General features: G+C 35.5%; 1 protein-coding gene across 1 annotated transcript; it reads left to right on the top strand.

The window, feature by feature from the left end:
* LOC113680145 (uncharacterized) lies at positions 1 to 10,411 on the top strand. Its single transcript, XM_027197145.2, has 13 exons — positions 1 to 131; positions 311 to 396; positions 3,171 to 3,265; positions 3,580 to 3,655; positions 3,909 to 3,976; positions 5,028 to 5,072; positions 5,269 to 5,348; positions 5,853 to 6,002; positions 6,727 to 6,812; positions 7,573 to 7,669; positions 7,801 to 7,854; positions 8,772 to 8,944; positions 9,671 to 10,411. Exons 1-13 carry the CDS (start codon positions 26 to 28, stop codon positions 9,830 to 9,832), a joined length of 1,278 nt encoding a protein of 425 aa, XP_027052946.2. The 5' UTR covers positions 1 to 25; the 3' UTR covers positions 9,833 to 10,411.
* Positions 10,412 to 11,251: the final 840 nt, after the last annotated feature.

Here is an 11,251-nt window from a genome sequence, read left to right as displayed (position 1 = left end):
TTTCAGCCGGTGAAGTCTTGTCAAGATGGCCGAGGAAGGGAGTTCTTTGTTTTGTGATGATGATAAGTCATGTGAAAAACATCCTAACGAAACTGATGAGGACGGCGAAAAGTATATTTCGGCGCCAATAGGTATGATTACCTTAGTTCTGTCTACAGTTATTTTTTTTGGTAGATTTTCGCTGAGTAATTCGCTCTGATGTTGTCCCACCCGCTTTCACGAGTTGTTGTGCTTTTTCAGACTCACAGCGAAGCTTTGCATCACCTGACCTTTTGATGTAATGATTAATTTCTTTCTTCTTTACCCACAGATAAACTTGGACCTGCTGGAAGATGGCTTCGACACCGTCTTCTCAGCTCAATTCTCATAGGAACACCTCCCCTTGTAGCGCTTCAGGTAATGTGTTCAGTCCTGCGCGCTTTATTTGCCGTCGACTCCAAAGCATGCATCCGGCTTTTCATTTTCCTAGCTCAGCCGGATGTTGGAGACGTATCTCTTTCATTTGCTTGAGCCTGGTAGGCTTTCCTATAGCTGAATGTGTGTGTTTCGCTATCAATAAGGTTTCCTTTTTAGTATGTGCGCACAATCTACCTTGTTTTGATTTTATTTTCAATTGCCATTCGATTTCGCAATCGCGATAAAATGAAATCAATTTTTATATCCAGTAGTGATTAAGTTATTAGTGACGAAGAGGTGATGACAAGTAGGGCAAAGTACAAATTCTTTGTTCATTTTGTATTTTCAAGCTAATCAGAATACTTCTTTTATTGTAAAAGGACATGAGCCACGCATAGACCATTCCATCGGCGATCTTTCGCGAACAATTAACTTAAAGGAATTGATATGGTCGCCCACTCAAGGGGAAATAATTGGTAGACGCTAAAAACCTCTCATTATTATGCAAATGAATCGCAACACAGTAAATTTCATTCACATGTTTAGTTCTGATTTGATCTCCTAAGTGTCCGTCCATCGCAAATCCAGTAGAAGGAGGAAAGACGGTGAACCGGTTTTTTGTTTGTTTTTTTTTTGAGAAAAAGCTGGATGCATTAGTTTCGCGAACCTCGTATACTGTTTCTAATTTTTGACTGATATCAAGCTTGTGAAAAAATCAATATTGATTTACCTGCAAGCCTCTTAAGTCAGTCGTTTGTATAATTATATACTATTTACCTTTTAACAACTGAGCTTTTGTGTGTGTGTGTTTTTTTTTAATATATTTTACCTTTCTCTTTCTTTTTAATTTTAATTAAGACAGATGAAGGTCTGTCAATCTTCTTAGATACAATTAAGATATTTTGTTTGCTACACATCTTGTTTTTACCCTCATACTATTGGTCTTTTAAATTCTATGAACTTCAATGGTGGGAATGTTTTAAAATACTTTAAGCATCTTTCTGAATGAATTTAGAGTTAGATATTTAGACATGCTAGGTGGAAATATCAACCAAAAACAGTCTGCAAACAAATACTGTGAATTGTGCCAATAGGGGATTTGGTATGACAGAGGAGTGACCCCTATAATTTATGTTATCCGCATTCATCCTAACGAAGGTCTAATGCTCAAAATTTCAGGTTTAGAAACTCTTTACAGTGGCCAATTTTGATCATCGACTCAGTTAATAAAACCAAATTATCTCATAAAAGGGTGGTAAGGGACTGATACATGATGCATGCCTAAAGCTAAAATGAATTTTACAGAAAGGGTAATGTGATTCATGAATTTACCAACCAATGTGAGGGGTGATTTGCCTCCTGAAACATACAGAACTAGTGAATTTTTGCTTTCATCTTGTGAAAACTTCAAGATTTCCCTGAAACCTTGTACACTAGAAGAGAGATTTGAAGTTTCCTCTTTTATTTATATGATATGTGAAACAGGATCAGGACCCCTTTTTACTACCTTTCTTTAATTATTAACTCAGCACCACAGTTTCTTCAGAAAATTACCCCATTTTTCCATTTTCCATAAGGGATTGACATATAATTTCTCCTCATAATGTCAGCACGTTATTAACCAAAGTAGGAATGAGAGTAGACAAATCTGACAGCTTAAAAGCATTTAATTGATTTACTGGTTGTATCAGATTCTCCAAAGTAGCTTACAAGGAAATGTGCAGCTAGAAGGGAAAGTTACAAATCAGATCTTGGGAGTTGAATGAGGGTATTGAGTTTGAAAACTGAAGGTCTCAGGTTCAAATTCTTAACTTTGCTGCCTATCTGTATTTTCTTTTTGGTGGTGTTAAGTTCAACTTCTCTGTTACACTTTCTGGAACATAAGATTGTGTCGCTAGGCAGAATGGCCTACTGTAACAGTGGTTTGCTTTGCCCAGAAGCATATAAGGGAAACTGGAATATTTTGTGGGAAGCATGACTAAGTACCAAACCAAACAAAGAGACTCAGTGAAGCTTACTGGCTAATCAATCACAGTTGTTATCAAATCTCCCAGTCTAATTATGTTCCTGCTCAGGAAGGAACATGTCTTGTGCCATGGGTCAAGACTCACTTACCTCCTAAAGCTAAACTAAACTCACTAACTTCTCAAAGCAAACAAATTAACTTACTGCCTAGGGAAATAAAAAAGACACCAAATGGCTGGTGCCGTGTGAAATGGTGGCTTTTATTTCCCAAAACCCTTAAATGTGCCTGTTGGGGGAGAATAAAGAGAAAACAAACACTGTGTTTCCCTTGGTTCCAGTTTTTTAAGACTTGTTGACCAACAGTACTTGGGTATGGTGGTCAAAACCAAAATGGTTAGATTGACTTTTTCATTTTTACCAACCAGGCTTAACCCTTTCACTCCCAGATCAAATTTATATTTCTCCTAAATGTCAACCATACATTTCTTATAAAATTAGTTCAGAGAAGTTAGTATTGGATCAACTTATTATCCCCAAATCTATATTTTTCTCTATTCCTATCACTTAACTGGTAGATATTGTATTGATATTGTAAGGAGAAATTCTGTCTTGGTCACTTGTGGGAGTGAAAGGGTTAAAATGCTTGACTGATGAATAACTCCTTAGATTGTTGCTATGCTGACTTATGCCACCAATTACTATTACCCATGACAGTCTTCCCTTCTTCCACTCTTCTGACAGTAAGACCACACTATCAATTTAGTTGCTTTTTACTGATGAACATGCAAAATTTCCTTGTCTTTCTATAGAGAAGACGTACCCCGTTATGGACAAAGCTCATGAAGCTGAACAGTTTCTTTGGCACAGAAGATTTTTATATTCCCATGGGGGTTTTTATTCTTTGGTAGGTAGAAACTTCCATAGGTTAATAAGGAATCATGCACTATTTTCAATAATTTTTTTTTTGATCAGGGTTTGTGATGAAACCTGCAAACTAGTTTTCATACCTGAAAAAGTCAAAAAGCATATAGAAGCTGAAAGACTTGATTTTTTCCATGTTTGATGTTTCTTGATCATTGTTTGTCTTGTGGTCAAAATTTTTGGATGTTACAGTGTGCAAATTTTATTAACCTTTAATTCTTTACTGTTGAAGTATGTATGTTTTGTTGTTGTGATTTTTTTTTTTTTTTAATTAAAACTGACTATTTTCTTATGCAGGATTGTTGATGCTAAACTTGGAAGGTTGTTGTGCCTACTGATGGGTTTAGGTTTCTACACTGCTGGATTCATCAAGGTAATAAAATTAAGTTTTTATCTTAGGATTAACAATTTATGGTCTGCCATTGAAATTTATTGCCATATTAGAACAGTTGCAGAGATATCAAGGGTATTTTCCAGCATATCAAAACAAAGAAAGTGGAGACTTTTCTGAAATTAAATCAAGAGTAAAGTGCTTGTAGAAGGTAGTCTCATAGAATGCAATAAGAAAAAAGAGAATATAAATCTTAGCATAGTCATTGAATGGCTTTGATTTACTTGAATTGCAGGATGTTCTTTGCCTACCTCGGCCAGCAAACCCACCAATTGTTCCCTTAGAAAGGGCTTCACAAACATGGTAGGTACAACATTCCAAAAAGGAAAACAGCCTTTCAGTTAGTTGTTGGTGTTACAAATTAAATTCATTTTCATGTTAATATTTTTTAAAAATATAGTTCATTTTTCTTATAAGTAGTTCTTGCCTGAACCTAACAATAGCCTACCTCACCGAAGTCTCTTTAGCCCAGTGTTAGAGCATTGGATTGTTTAGTTCAAAGGTCTTTAGGTTCACTTCCTCTTGCTAACTCAGTATTTTTTTTTCTTTGTCCCACATTGGATACAAAATTTTATAATCTCCTTCCTTTGTTCTTTGCTGGTTGGACTGTGGGCAACAGTAGTCTCCTTCTAAGCTTCCCAACTCAATATTTTACACCAATTTTCCATCTCTTCATGTCTCTGTTTGTTACTGTACTAGTATTGAAAAGTTGCTGTGCTCCACAATACATGTACCTTGTGTAGCAGAGTTTAATTGCTATATCTGGTGCACCACCAATGCTTATAGGTTGGTTATTAACACATCCCAGACCAATAGGTGTTATGATCAATATTATGCAGGGCATGAAATTAATTTTTTTCTTCCGATAACCACTTGGCTCCTAAATTTTTCAAAGTGGTAGCTAATTCAAAAAAAGTTTGTCGCCATTTTTAAAGACAAACAGAACCCTTTTTTACGCTGTCAGCATTCTAGATAGACCCTCCAAAATTAAGTTACAAAAAAGATCTTTAATGTGCAACAAAGTAGACACTAGGATGGATGATATACAACGTTCAAGCTCACCCAAACCAAAGATTGCGTCTAATTATTGATCAAGACGCATGTGCTGCATTTTGGACACAAACGTAACGAGGAAGTTTGCCATAGATTTATCTTTGCAAGTCTTTTTAATTCACTATATCTCTAGGTAAGGTTATGATGAAGCATTCTAGCTGCTAATTTGGCGACTAATTTTTAGGATTTGGTTGCCAAAGTGAAAAATTTAGTTGCATTGGCACCTGTATTATGTGCAATTTCATGCCCTTTTACGTCAAACTTTTTTTTTATTATTTTAAATTTTGACTTCATTTCTCAGGGGTCTTCCAAGTCACCATGCTGTTTTGGGTGTACTGGTTCCTTGGTAATTAATTTTCTTGTCTTACTAGACTCTAAATAAATGGGTAATGTTGTTTTGTTGTGCTTTCTCATTATTGAAATTGTCACCAGCCCACTGCAGAGGTTATGGAGGGATGGGTACCTAATTATGTGGGGTACAGAGGAGAATCCATTCTCTTTGTTTTGAACTAGATTGTTGAATGGCAGTATTTTACTTTTAGGTATATCTGGTTTTATTCCTACATTCACTTTTCTATGCCTCAATGGGGATTTGCTGTCCTATTTGGATTAATTGTCTACTGTAAGTGCCTCTTATTCCATACTCAGTGTTGGATCTTTAAGAATGCATCCAGAGCCAAAGAAAAGGCTCTGAAAACAGTGTATTGATTAATTCTTTATTGTCAAACATCCACAGTGCCTCATTAGATGCTCTTGTGAAATTAAATGAAATGATAAGATAGTGCTTACTAGATTCTGATTGATTGTGACAGAGTTTTTTTTTTCATCGATAGGGTGATTATCCAGGCCAAATTACCTGAAAGTGAGAGCTCTAAAGAAGGCCTAACTTTGCCTAAGAGTATTATAATTTCATTGATGGTGTGAATGTCTTTTTTTTTAGCAGAGCTGGTTTCATTACTTAAGTATTGCTGTACTGAAATAAAATTGCAGGAATTGCCTTTGTCGCAAATTCCTTTAACTTCTGAAAACACATGTGATACTAATCCCTAATTTTACTCAACCTCATGCAATTACCTGAATGTACTCAATGAGCTGGGGTTTTTTTCAATTGTATTTTGTGTTTTAGGGTCAGTGTCTGTGATGTTTAGTCGGCTTTACCTTGGTGTCCACAGTCCAGCAGATATTGTGGCTGGAGGAATTATTGGCTGCGTCATTCTGGCATACTGGATAAAGATTGACTCAATTGTGGACAGATCTATCAGCTTTGGGGATAATGGTATGTATTGCTGTAGTACAGATTCCTTAATTGTTCACTTTCGAGAATGAATGGTACCTCAGTTCCATTTACAAGTTCAATACAGTGTCAATCAGGCATATAGACTGTGTGAAAAACGTTTTATGCTTGTGCCAATTTGCCCACTTATCTTGAGCTTCTCTCGGTTTCCACGGCTTGAAGCAACAAGGGGTATTGCTTCTCTCCCCTTTCTCCCCCCCCCCCCTCCCCCTTGATGGAATGCAGGCTACCCTTTGCCAGGCTTCTCTGGCACTTATTGTACAGATAGAGAGCCACACCACTGTGAGAGGAAAGTTTCTTGAACAAGTAGGCACCACAGAGGCTCTACCAGGTTCTTGAACTTGGACCTGTCAATTTAGGGTCTACAACAACAATGCAGATATTGAGCAGTTTATCAAAGTTATATGGTGTACAGTATTTTGCTCTTTGTGTACTCAGCTTAATGAGAAGCTAACCCATTAACTCCCTTGGCGATGATGGCAGAATCTCTCCCTACAATATCAAAACGAAAATCAAGCAGACAGGTGATAAGAACAAAGAAAAATATCAAGTAGGGTATTATTTGTTGATCCAATATCAAGTTCTCCAAATTAAAATCATAAGAACTGTATAGTAGACAGTAAGGAGAATTACTGATAAGATGTAAGGGTGAAGGGGTGAGGATGGTTGAAAACTGAAATGATTTTTAATTTTCTTTTCTTTTTAGTTGTCCTTCAAGCCATTGTTTACTCCTTGTTGTTGTTGTTTCTTCACCCTCGTCCTGAGCCCCGTACGCAATCTCTGGTTGAAACGGTAAATTCTGGTGTCATTTGAAATGCATAGTTATTATTTAGTTGAAGTTTGTAGCCAACAAATACCTGTTTTGACAAGATTGTCCTGTAGTATTGTACATTCTTATATAACTCAGCCAGCCCCATGTAAATCCCATAGAAAATCATTGTGAAAACTGACGAGTGTATGGTGAAATGGGTTGACCTGAGGTGGTCCATGAAAAGCTGTCTGCATGGCCTTGTACTCACAAAGCTTTTTGCAAAAACTTAAAGAAAAACAAATCAGGAAAACAAAATGTTTTGTGATAGAGTGTGTGTTGTTCATTCTGACTTGAAAAAAACAAAGGGCAGGTTTTAATTGTAGAATTTATTTTATTAGTATATGACCCATACTCACCCAGTCTATTGCATCCCATTTCCTTTGATACAAAATTTTTTTAAATTTTCAGCACAAGGTAATCATTTGAGAAAATGCTTATTGACTGAGTGTGGTCAGGCTGGATGAGAAAAAATGTTTAGATCTGATCATAATGTACTTACCTTGCTGCGCTTGGTTCATACTTCCTGATCACAAGCCACACATTTTCCTCTCCAGTCCTCCCAATTTACAATTTTTATGCAAATTACTTTTTTAAGCATAATTATGGTCACAGTGTTATTTATAAGATTGTCAAGCTACCATAAACTATCTTTGCCAGACTCTCAGGAGATATAAAAAGTATTAGTAGACCTTTCAGAGAATATAGCAGACTGTAAGACTGAAAGTATTTTTTGTTTTTTAGGTTGCAATGACTGCTGTGTCAGTTGGTTTTGTAATTGGCAAGGCCACATCCACAAGACAGCCATCCATTTACAAAGCTATCCTGGACTTTGATATTGGTGTGTTTTAAATTATGCTTATATTGGAGCTGGAAGTCTATCTTAAACCCAATATTATGAACCAGCAGGGCTACTAAACATCAAACCTGCATGTAAATTCTCACATCAATATTCTTCTTTTTTTTTTTTAGATGATGTGTCCAACTTTACCTTGTTCTGGGTTTCCTCTGTGCGGTTATTGCTTGGTGAGTGGACCAATCAACTTAAAAATCTGCAAGAAATTAAGTTGCATGTTGTGCTATATTTTGTAACAACATTTCTAACAATTTTAACTGGTATTCTTTTACTTTGAACAATTTCTTCCTCTGACCAGAGTTCTGATTTGTTTGCTTTTCGTTTGCTTTAGTAGAGGGTGAAATGTGTTGGTTGTCAGCTTATTTTGATAACCTAGTGTTTCTGCTACAGCTTCGAAAGTTGCCCTGGAAATAATAATAATAATAATAATTAAAAATTGAACTGTAACCAGGGTACGACATAGTGAAAAAGGTAAAAAAACGTTCTCTGGTTAAAAAGGTTTTAAAATATGAGCTTTCGGCTATTATACTATAGCCTTTAACGAATGTGTTAAAGGCTATAGTATAATAGCCGAAAGCTCATATTTTAAAACCTTTTTAACCAGAGAACGTTTTTTACCTTTTTCACTAAATAATAATAATAATAATAATAATAATAATCTTTATTTCTTAAGATAAAATCACATATCCTAAGTTACAATATAAACTAAAAAATAATAATGATAATAATAATAATATAAGGACAAAGTGGGCCAACTAAATTTGTTGCAGTTAAAAGTCAGATCAAGTTTTCAGCATGCAATGGCTTCCCTTCATTTTGATTGGCTATTTTATTGTCTAGTATAAACACAGTAAACCAAGTTGTGAAGGTTTCTGCCACAAAATACCATAAATAGGTTGGAAGTCTGCTTAGGAATTACTGCTTCACCTGAACCCAGCAAAGTTTTCTTTCTCAGCATTCCATTGTAAATACTGTACAACCAAACTTTGGTACAAGCTTTAAAATTTTGTAGGAGCGATGTTCCGTGAATTGTGAATCTATGGTCCAAATGTTAATGATTTTTTACTGTGTACTCTGTTCTTCACAGGTTACACCCTTGTAATACTTACAAGAATGCTCTGTAAGATTGTGTTCAAAAACTTGCTGAACAATCTTTTCCGAGTGTTGGACTTGGAATGCTTTGAAATAACAAAGGTTAATTATGACTCAAGTGAGAGGATGTATGGCCCTTCGTTCAAACTGCCTCCTGTTTTTGACAAGGTTAGAATTAAAGATTCATATACAAACATAGTAGTGTCTGAGCTTTCTGAAGAGTCTCTGTGGCTCAGTGGTAGAGCATCAAGTTCAAAGGTCTGAGATTTGATTTCTCAAGGGAACTCAGAATGTTTTCTTCTTATTATGCTGGTGACAAACTAAAAAACTTAAGTCTTGTAGTCCTGTAGTCTGAGTGACTCAACAACAACTCTTCACTTAACCCTGGTGATAAATTATTTTCAGGTTGTTGAAATATCAATCACTAATACCCCCAAGAGTCCTTCTTAGGACTACCCTCATCCTCTCTCTCTCTCTCTCCTCCCCCCCCAATGATCAGACTACACAAACACGTTACCCCTGCATTCTTATATCTTAGTAGAAGTGGTGCCATATTTTGACAAGTCCATAGGGCAAGTCAAAGTACAAACAATGCAAAAGCAGCTAGGGAAGTGCAGCACACACAGCAAAAAATAACCAACTGTCTGAATAACCATACAATATTGCAGGTTATTTGTACTCTATTTATGCAATATTTATACTTTACTTTGTGCAGTTGGATAATAAAAACCATTTAGTATAATATTCTTGTAGGGTTAGAATTAAACAGCTCAGTTTATCTGCAGGAAATTTAAGCTCCTTAAGTAAATTTGCTTCCTGGCAACGAAAAATGCTTCAGTTATAAGGTGAAAGAAGGAGGATTTTCATCATTGGTTTTCTTCATTTTTTTTTCAGAAAGGAAAGAAAAGAGGCAAAAAATCCCAGCCTGATGTGGAGGATGGCAGCCCAAAGTACAACTTACTCTTTGTTGTCAACTATGTCTCCTATGTGTGTGTAGGATGGGTGGCAATAAGTGGTGTACCACTCCTTTGTCACAGTATTGGACTGGTACTTTAGACCGACATTGGTGTGTGTGGCCAACATTTTTATCTCTCTGTGCATTATTAGGCTACCAAATTTACTCTGGAATAGTATTGGAACAGTATTGTCCCTTTACATTCTTTAATAGTTACACATCTAATACATTAAGAGCATTATGTTAGATATTATAGAAAATAGTTGAATGGGTTAGTTATTGCTTTAAATTGTTACTGAAGGATAGACAGGTCAGTTTGAAGTTCTATTGAATATAGTAACCATCTAAGACAACTGTGAAGAAATTGGGGCACTTTTGGACTAAATGAAATAAGTGGCATAATATATAAAGTATTTTTTTTATTACTATTATTTTTTGTTGGAGAAAGTTAACCCTTAAACTCTGTAAAATTACATCTATATGTAATTTCTTTGGATGATATCCATACATTGTCTAGCAAACTGGTAATGATCCAATATTCAAACTTATCAGGTAGAAGTTATCTTTTACCAACCAGTAACACCAAATTCTTGTAATTAATTTTTCGTTGAAATTTGTATCAGCTAGAGGGGAGTGATAACAATCAGATCCTCGGAGTAATAAAGGGTAACATGAAAGAAGTAAGTCTGTTCCAGGCAATCAGGCTCTGGAGACAAAGAAAAAAAGGAGGGGTGAACAAGACAAAAGATGTGAGGCGACTTGCTCCATCTCAGAAAATTGGAGATTCTTCTTGTCCATTTTGTTCCCTTTCTTTCCTCTTTTCTTTTCTCACTAGTCTCCACCTTCCAAGAGTCTAGAGCAGTCAGGAAGGGAAGAGTGTCAAAGCTGATCCATTTTTTTTTTCTTTTTCTTTTTCTTTTTCTTTTTCTTTTTCTTTTTCTTTTTCTTTTTCTTTTTCTTTTTCTTTTTCTTTTTCTTTTTCTTTTTCTTTTTTTTTTTCATCTGTATTCACCATGCTTAAATTGTTTTGCCTAGAACTCCTCAGTGATTTAATACCGTGAGAAAATTAATCAATATGGTTTTATCTGACTTCCTTGAAAAAAAAGAAAAAAGGTATCATTTATACAAACAAACAGAAAATAGAAGGTAACTATCAAAACGTAAAGGTTGCAAGATTTTAAAGAACTTTATTCAAGAAAGGATCTTATTTATCTAGTTCAAGAATTCTTTTGACATAATCCTTGCAAAGATTTGAAGCAGACATGTACAAAAAAGAATTGCGTTTGCCTAGTCTGATTTTAAGTGGCTGTTTCCTCCAGAGAGAAGGAGTCCTATGCTTGGCTTGTTTGGCTGGTCTGGTTTTGTTTGACTGTTTCTTTCGTACTTTCTTTATTATTCAATTTTCTATTATTTTTTTTCGTCGTTAGTGTCTCTTTTTCAGCTGTGGATGCAGCTAAGCTAACAATTCTAACCAACACTTGTATATATGTCAAATTTCCCATTTTCTATTTCAGCTAAAT

Source organism: Pocillopora damicornis, chromosome 13 (assembly GCF_964200805.1).
Source record: "Pocillopora damicornis chromosome 13, jaPocDami1.2, whole genome shotgun sequence".
NCBI classification, from domain to species: Eukaryota; Metazoa; Cnidaria; class Anthozoa; order Scleractinia; family Pocilloporidae; genus Pocillopora; species Pocillopora damicornis.
Note: the sequence above shows the minus strand (reverse complement) of the source record. Positions and strands in the feature narration are given on the sequence as shown.